This window comes from Heteronotia binoei, chromosome 1, assembly GCF_032191835.1.
Source record: "Heteronotia binoei isolate CCM8104 ecotype False Entrance Well chromosome 1, APGP_CSIRO_Hbin_v1, whole genome shotgun sequence".
NCBI lineage: Eukaryota > Metazoa > Chordata > Lepidosauria > Squamata > Gekkonidae > Heteronotia > Heteronotia binoei.
In genome coordinates this window covers 257,780,777-257,798,700 of record NC_083223.1, presented here as the reverse complement: position 1 = coordinate 257,798,700, position 17,924 = coordinate 257,780,777, and the positions used below count along the sequence as shown (strand labels likewise).

The following is a 17,924-nucleotide window of genomic DNA, read 5'->3' as shown; positions in this document are numbered from 1 at the left end:
GCTTATTCATTTTGTCTTCACACCAACCTTGCAAAGTAAGTTAGATTGAGAGACTGGTCCAAGATTTCCCAGCCAGCCTCAAGGCAAAATGAGGATTTGAAGTCTGGCTTCCCAAAATCTGATTTTATGGTACTCCATACTCATCACACATTGGCTTCTATACCATCAGCGCCCTCAGAAGAAGAAGAAGAAGAAGAAGAAGAAGAAGAAGAAGAAGAAGAAGAAGAAGAAGAAAAAGATATTAGATTTATATCCCGCCCTCCACTCCGAAGAGTCTCAGAGCGGCTCACAATCTCCTTTACCTTCCTCCCCCACAACAGACACCCTGTGAGGTGGGTGGGGCTAAGAGAGCTCTTACAGCAGCTGCCCTTTCAAGGGCAACCTCTGCCAGGGCTATGGCTGACCCAAGGCCATTCCAGCAGGTGCAAGTGGAGGAGTGGGGAATCAAACCCTGTTCTCCCAGATAAGAGTCCACACACTTAACCACTACACCAAACTGGCTCTCCCCAACCCATAGCCCCAATGAAACTGTAGGATGAGATCACCAGACAGGGTGCGTACAAATTACAAGTTCACACTAGGACCACAGAGATGATGTTTAGACCATCTAAATCACATCAGGGTTTCCTTCCCCCTAAACAGAGATGCCTGCTTTTTTGTCCCCAGCTGCTCTTCAACATTGGTGCCATCACAGACAAGCAATCAGAATCAGTGTCAATCTGGCAGCGTTAACTATTGCAAGGTTTTGGTGCCTGGGTTTCTTCTTCGGTTTTGCTTCCTTCATACAATAAGTGGTATGGCTGCTTCTGGGATGGGTGTTTCCTTTTTAGGTTTCTACAAATATTGTGTCTCCTGTGTCAAGAACATAAGAGAAGCCATGTTTGATTAGGCCAATGGCCCATCCAGTCTAACACTGTGTCATAAAGTGGCCAAAACCCAGATCTACCAGTGTGGCCAGAATTCCAGAAGCCCTCCCAGTGTTGCCCCCCCCTCCCAAGCACCAAGAATACAGAATATCACTTGCCCTATACAGAGAGTTCTATCTATACCTTGTGGCTGATAGCCACTGATGGACTTCTGCTCCAGATGTTTATCCAATCCCCTCTTGAAGCTGTCTATGCTGCAGCTGCCCTGACTTCCTATGATAGTGAATTCCACCTGTTAATTACTATTTGTCAGTTTTTAATTTGTTTTACTATGTGTCGGTTTTTAATTTGTTTTACTATTTGTCAGTTTTGATTCGTACATCAGTCATAGGACCTTCTCTCCCATCACCTCAACCTGACGCAGGTCTTTCGACACTCCTCCTAAAACTGGCAGTTCTGAAGTGGGCAAGCACCTCTCATGTTCCACAGTGAAGACTGAGAAAAAAATTCATTCAGTTTCTCTTCCATTTCCCTATTATTCCCTCTTGTAATCTGTTGTTCTGGTGACTTCAGTTAAGTTCGTCCCAATGGATTGTGAAGTGAATGTGCTTCATATGTGCTCAGCAATATTTCCATTTTTGCACCATCAGGGTAGTGCTCTATGGAGTTACAGGCATGAAGAGGACCCTGCCTCAGGGAGCTTACAGTTTCTCTCTAGTATTTTTTGTTCTTCAAGGAACTTGGAACAGTATATCTGCCTGGTTCTCTCTTCCCTGTTTTATCCTCACAACAATCCTGTAACAGTAGTAGTAGTAGTGTATTTATACCCTGCCCTTCACTCACAGGTTCAGAGCAGCTTACAATCAGTGTTGTAACTAACTAATTCAGGTTAGTGTGAGCTAGGTCACAGTTTTTTAGCCTCTGGCTTGAACATTTTTGTCTTAGTTCAGGAAAAATGACCCAGAGCAAACTAATTTATGCAGTAGCTCACAACTTTAATGCCAGCAGCTCACATAAGAACATAAGAGAAGCCATGTTAGATCAGGCCAATGGCCCATCCAGTCCAACACTCTGTGTCACACAGTGGCAAAAAAAAATTATACACACACACACACACACACACACACACTGTGGCTAATAGCCACTGATGGACCTCTGCTCCATATTTTTATCTAAACCCCTCTTGAAGGTGGCTATGCTTGTGGCCACCACCAACTTCTGTGGCAGTGAATTCCACATGTTAATCACCCTTTGGGTGAAGAAGTACTTCCTTTTATCCGTTTCAACCTGACTGCTCAGCAATTTCATCGAATGCCCACGAGTTCTTGTATTGTGAGAAAGGGAGAAAAGTACTTCTTTCTCTACTTTCTCCATCCCATGCATTATCTTGTAAACCTCTATCATGTCACCCCGCAGTCGACGTTTCTCCAAGCTAAAGAATCCCAAGCGCTTCAACCTTTCTTCATAGGGAAAGTGTTCCGAAGTGTTCACGAAGTAGAATTTTTACTCACAAGACTCCAAAGCTTACAGGGAGTATTGTTTACAATCTCCTTCCCTTCCTCTCCCCACAACAGACACCCTGGGGCTAAGAGAGCTGTGACAGAAATTGCTCTTGAGAGAACAGCCCTGAGAGAACTTGTGACTGACCCAAGGGCACCAAGCAGCTGCATATGGAGGAGTGAGGAATCAAACCCAGTTTTCCAGATTAGAGTCCACCACTCTTAACCACTACACCAGACTGGTTCTCATGAGCAAGAGCCCAGTAGCACCTTAAAGATCAACAAAATTTGTAGCTCTAAAAAATGAACATCCCCAGCGGTGGTTGATAGGTAATTAGAACAGTATTGCCAGTCTTGGAATGCTGGTTTCTGTCAATAAAAGGCAGGAGAATGAGGCAGGCTTTTTCCAGGGCTGTTTTTGGTCTTTGAGGGAGGATGCTTTGGAGCCAGTCCCACCAGCAACCACCCAGCTACTTGCTGTCATAGAGCTTGCATAGCCTAGCTGCTTACAGTCACCTCATGCAGGCCAGTGTAGCGTAGTGGTCAACGTTTCAAATTAATTTCTGAGAGACCTGGGTTCAAATCTCCACTCTGTAATGGAAGCTTCCTGGGTGCCTTTGGGCCCTTTCAGCCTACCCTCCCTCACAGAGTTGTTGTAAGGGTACACCCGAGGAGAGGAGAATGATGGCCTTATGATTCCAGTCCCTGTTGTAGAGAAGGGCAGGGTGTAAATTAAGTAAACAAATAATAAACATAACTGAAGATGGGGGGCAGATAAAAGTGTGGCTGCAGGTGGATAGGAAGGAGAGAAGGAAACATGGAAAGTCATGGATACAGGGGCTGCAAGGAGGAGGGAAAGAGGAAACACTGTGGGGAAGGGGATATATAAGAAAGGGGTCCACAAGTCCTTGCAGGTTCCCCACAGTGTGACTGGACCTGTTGACTGGCACTATGATTTGGCCATAGTTTTCCTGGGTAGAGGCTGCCTAGAAGAAGGAAGGAAGGTTGAAGTCAGTGGGCAGATAAAGGTAGGTAGGCTGGTGGATTGCAAGGAGAAAAGGAAGCAAGAAAAAGGGAGAGCCTATAGAGGCATTCAGGGCCAGGAAAGAGGAAACAGAGTGGAAATTGAGATGTCCCCCAAGCTTTTGCTCCCCCCCCCCCTTACGATTAGGAGCTAAAGGCTTTTTATCTTGCTAAAATGAGGGCACAAGCTTCCAAGTTGCAAAGAATGCTTCATCACCAGGAACTGGAAAACATATCTCAAACGTTTTCCTTCAATTTCTGTTCAAATACAGAGAGAGAATACCATCATCACCAACTGCAACGCGCCACAGCAAAAGAGGCAGTTTTGGACCCTGGTGTCTATCTGAAAGCGGAGGAGGGGTGCTTCTGGAAGGAGGAAAAAAATGGGCAGAGCCTTGATGTCAGATTTCCAAATGAAAGGGAGATGCAGGCAGTGTACTGCAGCTCTTATGCACTCATACCACTATCTACACGGGGGGTGGCTCAGTCCCCCCAAATCCCTTCCTTAGCAATTTCTTCCTGCCCTACTGCCTGCCTCTCGGTCTCCCCAGCTAAGAGCCCTCTCCACGTGGCAACCAGACCCTTTTGGTCCACAAAAGCAACTGCCTTTTCAAAGAAGCCTGGCTGGGTGTGGGCACCTGCATCACCCCCTTCCCCCACCACAGAGATGGTTTGTTCCAGCCTTAAGTGGCTTGTAGCATCCTCAAGGTACTGGTCCATTGAATTAAGCTCCATCCTGGAAGAGGTGGGGAGGAGACATCAGTGTGGAGTCTCAAAGAGCAGGGAGGGGAGAGAACGGCCACCAGGCCACCGTGGGAAAAACACCCCCTCCTCCCTTCCTCTGCCAGCCAGGCAAGAGGGACGAAGAGTCTCCCACCAGCCATATCATCATCACTACCCCAAGACTGAAGCCTGAATTTTCCTCCATCTCTTCATTTCCAGCAGGAATTGTCAAAAGAGGTCAGTGCTTTTAGGGTGGGAGACTCCTTAAGCTGGTTGCAATTGCTTGGAAAATGGAGACTTGTCAGGGCAGAGATCTAAAAAGATGCCAAGGGCAGACAAAAAGGAGTTGTGAGGAAGGTAGTCATAATAGCCTTGCATTTCTCACCGGAGCAGAGTAAGAATTTTGGATTTTCCTAGTTTGTGAATGGCCAGGGGTTGGGGTGTGGACTGAGAAAGGCAGGAGGTAACCGGGAAGGGCTTTTAAGCAGAGATTTCTGCTTGCCAGCTATACCAGAAGGTGGGGAGGGGAGACAGAGAAATCGGTGTATGGGCAAAAAAACAAGCGTACTGCTGTTCTGTCTTCTGATGCCAGGATCTGCCATGATTGCTGTTTTCGAACATCCCCTCCCTGCCCAATGGATTTTCTACCCGTTTACTTTGTACCTGCAGAGAAAGGAAAGCAGAATACAGAAGGGAGGTGGATATTTGGGACTGCCTGGGTACGGTTGGACCCTCACCTGGATAGCCCAGGCTAGGCCTGATCTCATCAGATCTCAGAACCTAAGTGGGGTCGTTCCTGGACAGTATTTGGATGGGAGACCACCAAGGAATATCAGGGTTGTGATGCAGGAGGCAGGCAATGGCAAACCACCTCTGAACATCTCTTCCCTTGAAACCATAAGTCAGCTGTGACTTGATGGTAAAAGGGAACATTTGCAGAGGTGGGTACTTCTGGAGGGAGGGACTATAAAACATGGGGGGGGAGCCCCCAGCTTCTTTGTCTAGCAAGAAAATCTCTCTCAGGGGAACATTAAGCCTTAACCACATAGCATATATTGAATACACTATTGTGGATAGTGTGGGAGCCAAAGCCCCAAAAGAAGAATTTCAAAGGGGGTGGTGGGCATAGGACGATAGAATACTCACAGAGGGGATGATTTAAAATAAAGGGGAGAGAAATTGCCTGTTTGTGTCAGCTTTATAATCCTCCCTACTGCTTAAAGGGAAATAAATATTCCATGGTGTTTTTCATCATAACAGCTCTCTTGCAAGGTTGAACACCGTCATGCTCTCTCCATTTTCCAGGCTGCACAAGTGGCTAATTTTTAAACAGGTGGGGGTTTTACCAAGCTTGGAAGCCAGATCCCCAAGAATCCTATCTCTCCAGTGGTATGAGAAAAACACTCTGGCCATGCTCAGAAATACTCTTGTCATTAATTCCTGTTGTGTGTGTGTGTGAGGGATGCTCCCCACTCCAGTCAGTCCTGTTCTGAGTTAATGTTTGGGTTTCAGTTACATACAGCCAGGGGTCATTTTGTAGAGAAATAGGTGGTGGGGCTTATCTAGGATTGTTATGCAGCTGCACCTACTATTCAGTGGACAAGGTGAGGAGGAGGAGGGGGAACTGTCAGAAAGGTTCAGGAGCTGTGCTCCTGTGAGCTTCTGCTGAATTCAAGGCCTGCATACAGCTATAGTGGGGGGGGGGGGCTGTATATATGTGGTGAGATGAGAGCTCAGAGTCATGCGCCCCCCGCCCCCCGAACCTTCAGTGCCAACAGGGCTCTAGATTTCAACCTTAAGCACACTTGTGATGGAGTAAACCCTGTTGAACTCAGGATACGTGCTTAGCATTCTGATTTGACTCAGGCAGGCCTTGACTATGATGCTCTTCTACTACAACTGCAGTGTATACAGAGACAGGTGACAAATAGAGTTGGTCTAGTGGCCAGCAAACTGGTCTTTAGCCAGGATTCGAATCCCTGTCTGCATGAATCTTACTGGCTGGCCTGGCCTGGGTGTTTGTGCTAGGATTGCCAGCCTCCAGGTGGGACCTGGGGATCCCTGGAATTACAGCTCATTTCTAGACTACAGAGATCAGTTCCCCTGGAGAAAAACAGATGCTTTGGAAGATGAACTCTGTGGCATTGTACCCCACTGAAGTCCCTGTCCTCCCCAGGGTCCATCCTCAAATCTCCAGGCATTTCCCAACCTGGATCTGGCAACCCTACCCCCATCCCCCACTGGTGGCCGGGGAGAACCTGGCAACCCTGGTCTGCACACGTTCAGACTTACCAGTACAGCGCTTAGGAGTGTGACCAAAGATATCCCAGTTCAAATCTCCTATCATATGTGAAGACCTGGTGCTTGGAAGGGCAACAGTGTGAGGACTTCTAGTATCTTGGCCCCACTGGTGGATCTCCTGGTTTTTTTGGCCACTGTGTGACACGGACTTGTAATGTACTGAGAACCGAGATGGTTGAAGGCAACATAGTTTATTCGGTAGCACCTTACAAGAGAGAGAACACGCGGTCCGGGCTCCGCTTATATACACAACCCAGAACTGCCCCCTCGTCCGACCAGGCCAATCCTGGTCGGTTTAAACTTCCCGCCACAGATGTTGATGGGCGGGGCATCTGGCGAGCCACATCCAGGAACCCAGGGGTCGCCTTCCGTAGCGATCACCATGCGGCCTAGCCGCTTATGTTCAATACATAACAGGACTGGACGGGCCATTGGCCTGATCCAACATGACTTCTCTTCTGTTCTTAAGCAACTAGTCTCCTCAGGACTGTCACAGTCTCTCAGGTCAAGTTGTTGTGAAAACAAAATGTGGGTGAAAAATAGAGATGCCAGCTCCAGCTGGGAACTGGGATCCCCTGGAATTACAGTTCCTCTACAGACTACAGAGATCCATTTCCCTGGAGAAAAGGTGTACCTTGGAGGGTGGACTGTGTGACACTGTACCCACGGAGGTCCCTGTCCTTCCCAGGCTCCATCCCCAAATATCCTGGAGTTACCCAACCTAGATCTGACAACAACCCTATTCCTCATCCTCTGCCGGTGGCCGGGGGGGACTGGGTAACCCTTGAGGAAAATAATGGGTGCTGCTCTGAGCTCTTATATAATAAACAAAACTTGATGGGCTTTTGGAAAGGGTTTTTGTTTTGTTTTTTAACAAATTCAACAGGGAATTTGTGGCCCAACCTGCCTTGTAGGGCTTTTCTGAGTCCCATAAAACTGTTCTTAAATATCTGCCAACCTTTGTGATGCTTGCAGTTGGGACTTAGAGACTATCCTCCATTTTTTAAGGCAACCTTTGGCTGGGATCAGCATACCTTGAAAGTGTATGGTTGCCAGCCTCTAGCTGGCAACCTCCTGCTATGACAACCAACCTCCCAGTGAGAAAACAACCTCTTTGGAAAGAACTGTAGAGCCTTATACCTCCTTGAAGTCCCTCTTCCCCTCAAGGCCCCTCCTCAGGCTCCACCCCCCCCCCCAAAAAAATATCCAGGCATTTCCCAACTTGTAGTTGACAACTCTCTGTCAGTAAGTGGCCCAGAGCTTGTGCATGGTTAGGTGGGGGGGATGCATAGGTGGGTGGGTGGACAAGGAAGCATGAAGAGAGCTTGGTAATGGGCAGAAGAGAGCCCCAGACACTGTCAGCCCAGCCCCCTCCCCTAGGGTTGCCAGGTCTGACTCAAGAAATACCTGAGGACTTTGGGGGTGGAGCTGGGAGTTCTTTTGGGGCGGAGCCAGGTGCAAAGGTGTGACAAGCACAATTGAATTCCAAAGGGAGTTCTGGCCATCACATTTAAAGGAACCGCACATCTTTTATTTCCCAAAACAATTTTTATTTATTTAAATATAATGCCTTCCCTCCATTTGGAAATAATGAAGGATAGGGGCACCTCCTTTTGGGGGTCATAAAACTGGACATCCTGATCCAATATTTTTGAAACTTAGAGGGTGTTTTGAGGAGAGGCACTGGATGCTATGCTGAAAATACCCACAGATCAGTTCTTCATTATACCCTATGGAAATCAGTCTCCACAGAAAACAATGGAGTGCCCAGCAGACATTTAGCTCTCCCCCTACCTTCTGATGACCCTGAAGTGGGGAGAGGGCCTCCAAGCCTCCTGCTCACAACTGGCGATTGGGCAAACCGGAAACTGCAGTGTACTGATTAGCAAACACTAGAAATAAACCACTGCTTTTTTATGTTGCAAATAAATGCTTAAGCAATTTCTTTCATAATGATGCAATTATATTATCATCACAAACCAAAATTCATAAAATGTCCATAGAAAAACCAAAAAGTTATTTCACACCACTCTTGTAAGGTAGTACTTTCAAAATCAGAATGTTATTTCACGTCACTCTTGTAAGGTAGTACTTTCAAAATCAGAATGTTATTTCACGTCACTCTTGTAAGGTAGTACTTTACAGTCCACTGTTTCAGTTCTCCTTTGCTTGAAAGACGCAGACAGTCCCACAGTTGTATATGATTCCTCCTATAGGCAGCAGACGGAAGTCTGACAGGTGCGGCAGCTACGGGGTTCAGTTCTGTGTTTCGTTCACCTTCCACTGGCTGCTTTCTTTTAGCTTTGGAACCTGTGCTAAAGGCAATTGCTCACACATTACAATACAATGTTACTTTGCAGCTTGCATGAATGGGCCTTTTGTTTGTGGGGCTATTGTTCACTGGGATTACTCTGCACATGTTCAAAGGCACTTCCATCTTAATTATTATGGTTACTGGCATCCAAAACAGATTCCCAGTCCAGCTGAGCCCAAACTTTGTTTAAAAGCTCTGATAGGTAAAAGCTCTGATAACCCACCAGGTAATATTCTCCATTAAAAGCTGTACAAATGGCATGCATTTGTGGTGGTAACAGGAGTTCCTTACTTACCCACCTGTTAAAACCAGGTAGTAAAATGTAGAAATATAAGTGGTTTGAATCTCATTTCCAAATCTGCATCACTTAATAACTTAATTTTCATTTATCCTTGCTCCCCCACCCCAATGAGGACCAGAGCAGCTTACATAATTCTCCCTCCATTTTATCCTCACAATAATCCTGGGAGGTAAACTGAGAGAGCCAGTGGCCCAAAAGAGAGAGAGGGCCCAAAGTCGCCCAGGATACAGAAGCCAGGGCTTCCCAGGTCTTAATCTGACACTCTAACCTCAACGTGACATCGGCTCTCATTCAGCAAAAAGCTATATCACACAGATGAGCTGAAGTGGCCTGTGGATATTTGTGCATTAGGAGGGCCAGCTTTGAGCACTGGGCCCTTCAGCTAGGAGTTGGGAGGTCTACATCACTGAGGGCATGGATTACAGTGCCTCACTGGCTCTGGCTGAAGGTCCATCTAGTCCAGCAACCTCTTCCAAAGAGTGGTTAGGAAGCCCACAGCCAGGCGATGAAAGAAATAGACCTTCCCCCATGAACATCCCCAGCATTTGGTGTCAAAAGTATGCTGTGTCTTAACATGGAGTTCCCATTTCACTATCACAGCTAAGAGACTGATCCTCCAGAACGTCTACAGCCTTTAAATCCCCATCATAGAACAGATACCCAGGGGCCTTGCACTACATTAAGAAAAGCCACATAAGCACAAAAGAAAGAACCAGCTAAAAGCAATCCTTAATTTCATTTTTTTTTTTTTGCCACAAAGTTGCAGCTGATTTATGGTGATCCCTCATGGGATTTGCAAGGGAAGAGACATGTTCAGAGGTGGATTTGCCATCACCTGCCTCTACGTAGCAGCCCAGCTCAGACTTCGTTGGTGGTCTCCCATCCAAGTATTAATCAGGCCTGACTCTGCTTAGCTTTACAAAAGCTGGCTGGCTGGGCCATTAGGGTTGCCAACCCCCAGGTGGGGGCAGGGGATCCCCCGGTTTGGAGGCTCTCCTCCTGCTTCAGGGTTGTCAGAAAGCGGGGGGAGGGGAGGGAAATGTCTGCTGGGAATTCTTGTTATTCCCTATGGAGATTTATTCCCATAGAAAATAATGAAGAATTGATCCGCGAGTATCTGGGGCTCTGGGGGGCTGTTTTTTGAGTAGAGGCACCAAATTTTCAGTACAGCATCTTGTGCCTCTCCCCAAAATATCCCCCAAGTTTCAAAACGATTGGACCAGGGGGTCCAATTCTATGAGCCCCCCAAAAAGGTGCCCCTATTATTTCATTATTTCCTATGGAAGGAAGGCATTGAAAAGGTGTGCCGTCCCTTTAAATGTGATGGCCAGAACTCTCTTTGGAGTTCAATTATGCTTGTCACAGCCTTGATCTTGGCTCCACCCCCAAAGTCCCCAGATATTTCTTAAATTGGACTTGGCAACCCTATGGGCCATTCAGATTGGGTCCTCTCACTCCAGGCTTTCAGTTTTATTCCGGGTTTAATGCAAGGTGCCGGTATTGACCTTACTATCTTGCTGGATCAGGGGAATGCTGTAGACATAGTTTATCTTGATTTCAGTAAGGCTTTTGATAAGGTTCCACATATTCTTGTTGAAAAGTTGGTAAAATGTGGTTTGGATCCTGTTACTGTTAGGTGGATCTGTAAGTGGCTGACAGATCACACCCAAAGAATGGTTGTGAATGGTTCCTCGTCCTCCTGGGGAGGAGTGACAAGTGGAGTGCCTCAAGGATCTGTCCTGGGACCTGTTTTGTTCAACATCTTTACAAATTATTTGGATGAAGAAGTAGAGGGGATGCTTATTAAATTTGCAGATGATACTAAGAGTATTGTGTTCAGTTTTGGGCACCATGATTTAAGGAAATAGACAAACTGAAATGTGTCTAGAGAGAGGGCAATGAAAATCGTGAGGGGTCTGGAGACCAAGTTCTATGAGGAAAGGTTGAAGGAGCTGGGTATGTTTAGCCTGGAGACGAGATGATTGAGAGGTGATATGATCACCATCTTCAAATTCTTGAGGGGCTGTCATATAGAGGATGGTGTGGAATTGTTTTCTGTTGCCCCAGAAGATTGGACCAGAACCAACAGGTTGAAATTAAAAGAGTTTTTGAGAGAACTTCCTGACAGTGGTTCCTTGGTAGAACAGGGTTCCTCAGGAGGTAGTGGGCTTTCCTTCCGTGGAGGTTTTTAAAGAGGCTGGACGGCCATCTGACAGCAATGCTACGGATACCCCTGGTCATTCCTTGGGAGCAATTTGATCCTATTCTGTAAACTTAGGCAGATCATTGGAAGCAGGGCAGGAAAGGTTGCATCAGTGCTTAGTTCTCATGGCCCTTTCTTACATGGCCAGGGAAATGCTGACTGCCATTTTGGGATCAGGAAACAATTTTTCTTCAGGCCAGGTTGGCCAGGGATCCTGGAGGGTTTTTTGTTTTTTTTTTGCCATCTTCATGAATTCTTTTCATTGTGCAGGGGGTTGGACTCAGTGACCCTGGAGGTCGCTTCCAACTCTATGATAATAAATAATGTCCTTTGACCTTAAGGACAGCCTCCTCCCTTATGAACCTTGGATGGGGGACCACCATGTATGAATCTCCTAATACACTCCAGTATTGAATTATTTTATTTGTATTTCTAATCGCTCAAATGTGTCAATGCTTTTTTAAAAATGTTCACCACCTTGTGGATCCTGATTGGGTAGAAAAGCAACATAAAAATGTTTTAATAGCAGTAATTTCAAACAATGAATTAAAAAAAAAATTCTGAATCTGTCTGCATAAGAATCTAAGTACGCCATACTATATAAAAAGATACAGAGGAGGGCAATCTAGATGGTTAAGGGGATGGAGCATCTTTCATCTGAGGAAAGGCTAAAAGCCAGTTTGGTGTAGTGGTTAAGTGTGCGGCCTCTTATCTGGGAGAACCGGGTTTGATTCCCCACTCCTCCACTTGCAGCTGCTGGAATGGCCTTGGGTTAGCCATAGCTCTCCCAAGAGTTGTCCTTGAAAGCCCCACCTACCTCGCAGGGTATCTGTTGTGGATGAAGAAGTTAAAAGAGATTGTAAGCTGATCTGAGACTCTGATCCAGAGAGAAGGGCGGGGTATAAATCTATAATCTTCTTCTTCTCTGGTTATTTTTTTTAATTTACATTATATATCCCGCCCATTCCATGCAGACTCAAGGCGGCTAACAGCATAAAATAGACAGTAACAAACAGTATTAAAACAATAAAACAATCAGATAAATAACAATGGTGCTTCTTCAGGCAGATCATATAATATTTTCTTTCTCACGTGCATAGATCCTGGGCAGTTAGTATTCAAAGCACTATGGATCCAGATGTGGTGGCAGCCCTCTCCCATTAGATGTTATAAGCCATCCGAAACAGTTCAGTCTTGCAGGCTCTGCGATAAATCCCGCAGGGCCCTGATGGCTTCTGGAAGGGTGTTCCAAAGTATTGGGACCGCAACCGAGAAGGCTCTTGCTCTGGTGGAGTTGAGCCTAGCCTCCTTTAGCCCAGGGACAGCCAAAAGATTTTGAGAACTTGATTGCAGTGCTCTCTGAGGAACATGTGGGGCAAGACGGTCCCGTAGATAGGTAGGTCCTAGGCCATATTTACAAAAAAAGATGACTAACCAAGGATGTGATAGAGGTTTATAAAGTTACGTATGGGGTAGATAAAATTATGTATGGAGAAAGCGGACAGAGAGCACAGTTTTTCCTCTGGCGTAATACTAGAACTAGAGAGCACCCAATCAAGTTGGTGGCCAGTAGATTCAGGATAGATCAAAAGGAAACACTTATTTACTCAATTGAATTATGGCATTCACTGCCAGTGGCGGTAGACATGGCTATAAACACAATTTTAAAAGGGGACCAGACAGATTCACTGTGGAGAGGTCTATTAGAGGCTTTTAGCTGTGAAAGGACTGAAAGGAACCTCCATGTTCAGAGACAGTAAACCTGTGCAAACCAGAGCCAGGAGGCAACATTGGGAGGAGGGCTGTTTGTGCCCTGTTTGTTGGTCCTCCAGGGCAACTGGTTGGCTATGGGTGAGACAAGATGGATCCCTAGCCTGACCCAGCAGGGCTCTTCAGCTTTTATCACATTTCCACTAGCAGCTAACCAGGTGCTTCCAGGGAGCTCAGGAAACAGGCATGAAAGAAACAGCTTTCCCTGATGGTTCCCGTCGCTGGCATTGGGAGGCAGACTGCATCTGAACATGGGAGTTCCATTTAGCGATTGTAGATAACAGGCATTAACAGCCTCCTTCATCAATTTGTTTCATCTTTAAAAACAACAGCGGCAGCCACGTGTCCTCTCATTCCTCCCAGTTTCTTGCCTTGTGCCCTTTACAGTATCGCCATGAAGGGTGAGACCCCTGTCAACAGCACCATGAGCATTGGACAGGCCCGCAAGATGGTGGAGCAGCTGAAGATTGAAGCCAGCATGTGCAGGATAAAGGTCTGAAAGGGGGAAGGGGGCGGGAGGGAGGGAAGAAGGCAGAGATGGGCAAGGTGACCACTTCCCTTAGCACCACACGCTGCAGCTCGTGCACAGACACACACATGACTTTAGCTGGTGCTAACAGGCTTGCAGATGTAATTGGTTTCTCTACACATTTTGGCAAAACACAGCACTTTACAGACTGCATAGATCCTCTACAGTGTTTTAAGATTTACCAAGACTGGTCTTCCCTGAAAACAGGATCTTTGCTATGCAAACCCCTGGTCACTCCTTGGGAGCAATTTGATCCTATTCTTTCAAAAAGAGAAACCAAACATTTCAATATTTTGGTAATGAGGGTTTTTAAAAAGAAACTATTATTTTGGTATACATCCACTAATGAGTCTGGTGGAAGGGTGTGTGTGTCTCATGTTCTACGTTCTCTCTTTGGTAAAACTAACTTGGCAAATTTTTAATGAGAAGCTATACAGAATTGTTTCCTTAAGGTAGAGAATCACCAGACTCACCAGTGATGTGTTCAGAGTTGGAAGGTATGGCGTAGGCTGCCAACCTCCTGGTGAAGCCTATGGTTCTTCTGGAATTGCAATTCATTTCCAGACTACTGTGATCAGTTTCCCCTGGAGGAAATGGCAGCTTCTGAAAGTGAACTGAATGGCATCAGAAAACCACTGAACTTCCTGGGTACTGGCCCAAAGCTTCAGGAATTTTTTTCAAGCCAGCTTTGGCAGCTCTGATATGTCCCCTTTAACGTGCATAACTAGATCATAGAGCAGGGGTGGCCAAACTTGCTTAATATAAGAGCAACATAGAATCAATGTCAGATGATTGAGAGAAGGAAGGAAGCGAGGGAGGGAGGGAGGGAAATAAGATGGGGAGGGAGGAGAGGTGAAAAGAAAGCAACTTTAAATGCATTCTCTAAGCCACCATCTAGCTTGGCTTGGAGAAGTGAGTTAAAGAGAGAAATGCCTTCTCCAAGCTGGCTGATGGGGTGGTGGGGGCTTCTAGAGTCATACAATATGTATGAAAGAGCCACGTGTGGCTCCTGAGCTGTAGTTTATCCTCCCCTGCCATAGAGGATATGGGTTATGGGGGGGGGGGGAGCGGTGGACATACAGGACTGAAGGCAGTCCACCGCTGTTGCAGAGAATATCACCACTCCTAATGTAAATCAGTTTCTGTCTTGCTTAACTATCATGACTCTCAGCCCAGATATTGTCACCGAGTTTCACAAGAAGCCGGGGCCCTTTTGCACAGACTAAGGCATGTCAGAACCGCTGGACAGGCTACCTTTCTAACTTAAATTCAGCTCCTGTGCAAAGAATGCACAGCTTCCAAACAGCCACTCCTACCGTGAGCTGCTTTCCTCTCAAAGTACCGCACTGCATTTTAAACTGTTCAAAAACAAAGGGGGGGGGGGAATTGAGTTGCTGTCTGGTAACCAATTGGTTGTACAGAAGCGCCCTCATATGGCAAAAGCTGGTATTTATCCCACCCAACTAATCTGCAACTCCCAGATCAAAATGCGTGGCCAGGTTGGTATGTTTTTAGCAGCAGAAAAGAGCAAGTGTCCAGCAGCACCTTAAACACTAACAAAATTTGTGGCAGGGGAGAAGCTTTCGTGAGTCACTGCTCACTTTTTTCAGATACTGCTCAAATATTGAGTCCATCTGTCCTTACAGTTGGAGAGTAGAGTGATTTCAAACGCTGAATGACATTAGAAGGCACATGACAATAGCAGACAGATTGCCTAAAAATGCTTCAGCTTCAGAGGGTATATTGCCTAAAGCCTGGCAAAAGCTGGGATAGGGTGATTAACAAATCATGTCAAATCAATCAATCAATGTGCAGAACAGAACCCCCCTTCCCTGAAGCAAGAGGAACACACAAGCAAAGGAAAATGAGGACGCAGAAAAGCCCTTTGACTGGGGAAATCTCTTTCAAAGCCCCAGACATGAAGAGCACAGGGGCCTGTTACTCTCTTATCCAAGCCTGTCTCACAGGCTGTTGTGAGGATGAAATGGATAATGGAAACCACATACACTGCCCTGAACTCGTTTGAGGAAGGGCGAGATTAAACTGTAACAGAACAAAGCAACTTTCAATGCAATATGCAAGCATCAAGAGCAAAAGAGAGCCTGTTTTGCACTGAAATCTCTAGATCAGGGGTGGCCAAACTGTGGCTCGGGAACCTCATGTGGCTCTTTCACACATACTGTGTGGCTCTCAAATCCCCCATTGGAGAAGGCATTTGTCTCTTTAAATCACTTTGCCAAGCCAAGCCAGCTGATAGCTTGGAAAATGCATTTAAAGTTGCTTTCTTTCCACCTCTTTCTTATTTGCTTCCCTCCCGCCCAGCTCCCAAAATCTGACATTCATGTCTTGTAGCCAGTTTGGTTAAGTGCGCAAACTCGTATCTGGGAGAACCGGGTTTGATTCCCAACTCCTCCACTTGCACCTGCTGGAATGGCCTTGGGTCAGCCATCACTCTTGTGGGAGTTGTCCTTGAAAGGGCAGTTGCTGTAAGAGCTCTCTCAGCCCCACCCACCTCACCAGGGTGTCTGTTGTGGGGGAAGGTAAAGAAGATTGTGACTGCTTTGAGACTCTGAGATTCAGAGTATAGGGTGGGATATAAATCCAATATCATCGTCATCTTCTCAGACACCTTACGTTTATTCTTTGTGGCTTTTATCTTCAACTAGTTTGGCCACCCCTGCTTTAGATGCTAGCTGCACAGTGATGGTCATGGTCAGTTAGGGCGGGTGCTCAGCCCCCAGGAGCCACTGAGGGAACCAAAATGTCACGCCCACAGCTGCCTTCCTTGAACGGCTGGGCCAGCCTGAGAGTTCTCCCATCTCTCTCTCCTCCTCTTTGCTTCCAGGTCTCCAAGGCAGCGGCTGACCTGATGACCTATTGCGACGCTCACGCCTGCGAGGACCCCCTCATCACCCCCGTGCCCACCTCAGAAAACCCCTTCCGGGAGAAGAAGTTCTTCTGTGCCCTGCTCTGAGCTACGCTTGCCCCGCAGCGTCACCTTCTGGGGCCCAGTAGGCATCTGGGCCACTCCCCCCTTCCCCTCCCTCTCTCTGGACATCCTCAGCACCAAATCAGGGTGGGATCAGGGTTAGGGAGGCTCCAGGAGACTGGCACTTAGTGGGCTGGTGGGGGATGGGGAGGAGCTGGCACTCGTTTCCTCTGGCAGCCTCCTCGTTGGTTGTGGATATTTGGCCACACCCTAGCGCAACAAACTGATCCCCTGTGAGTGAGAAAGCCCCCTGCCCTCCTAAGAAGGGACAGCCCTCACTCAGCAGAGCATGACAGCGGTCACACTCCTGGGGGCCCTGGACACCAACTGCAATCACAACCACCCACCTGTAACATGAACTTGCCCCCCCCCTTGAATCACTCCTTCAATGGAGTTTTGCTCCTAACCAGGGTTTTTGTAGCAGAAACTCCTTTGCATATTAGGCCACACACCCCTGATGTAGCCAATCCTCCTGGAGCTTACAGGAGGCCCTGTACTAAGAGCCCTGTAAGCTCTTGGAGGATTGGCTGCATCAGGGAGGTGTGGCCTAATATGCAAAGGAGTTCCTGCTACCAAAAAAAGCCCTGCTTCCTAACCAGAGGTGCTGAAGCTGTCTCCCCCTTGCTCCCCACCCCCCAAAACGATAATGCCAAGGGAAGGGTTCAGGGTATCCCAATTTCAGGCTGTTTGTGCCGGTCATGGCCACCATGTTAACAGAGAGCACAGAAAGTAATTAGATTAAAAGTGGAAAATCACAGAACGGTGTCACTGTTATGGGGCTGATGGGGGTGGGTGGGAGGGCAGCAACAGGGCCTCTGGGCTGTTACACGAAACACTCCTCTGTGCAAAAGGCCAGGAATCCCAGAGCCAGGAGGCAACATCAGGGGAAGGCCTCAGCCTCTATGCCATGTTGTTGACCCTCCAGAGGAACTGGTTGGCCACTGTGTGAGACAAGAGGCTGGACTAGATGGACCCTGACTGGTCTGATCCAGTTGGGCTATTCTTATGATGTAGTGACTGAATTTTGGGGCATGAACAGATGCTTACTGGAGGGGACAAAACTGGTTTCAATGAAATTGTTTTATATCCTGCCTTTGTCCCTCCTGGGGAGCCAAAGCAGTTTACATCATTTTCCTCTCTATTTTATCCTCACAACCCTGTGAGGCGTGTTAGGCCGAATGTGTGACTGCCCCAAGGTCACCCAGGCAAGCTTCTTTGGCAGAGTGAGGATTTGAACCTATGCTCCCCAGTTCATAGTCTGACACACACTAGCTCTCAATGGCCCAGTAAACAAAACTGGCGCTGTGCAAATCTGATGCCGGGTTTCAAACACTGACTCAGAGACTTCTAAATGCTACTGCAAAATTTTGCTGTTGATTGGATTTCCCTGCTGCCCAAATTTGGGG

At 47.0% G+C, this 17,924-nt stretch overlaps 1 protein-coding gene across 1 annotated transcript; it reads left to right on the top strand.

Moving 5' to 3' along the window:
- The first annotated feature begins 4,174 nt into the window (after window positions 1-4,174).
- On the top strand, window positions 4,175-17,275 carry GNG3 (G protein subunit gamma 3). The gene is made up of 3 exons (XM_060260415.1): window positions 4,175-4,348; window positions 13,388-13,493; window positions 16,375-17,275. The coding sequence occupies exons 2-3, from the start codon at window positions 13,395-13,397 to the stop codon at window positions 16,501-16,503; spliced, it is 228 nt and encodes a 75-aa protein (XP_060116398.1). The 5' UTR covers window positions 4,175-4,348; window positions 13,388-13,394; the 3' UTR covers window positions 16,504-17,275.
- The last annotated feature ends 649 nt before the right edge of the window (window positions 17,276-17,924 follow it).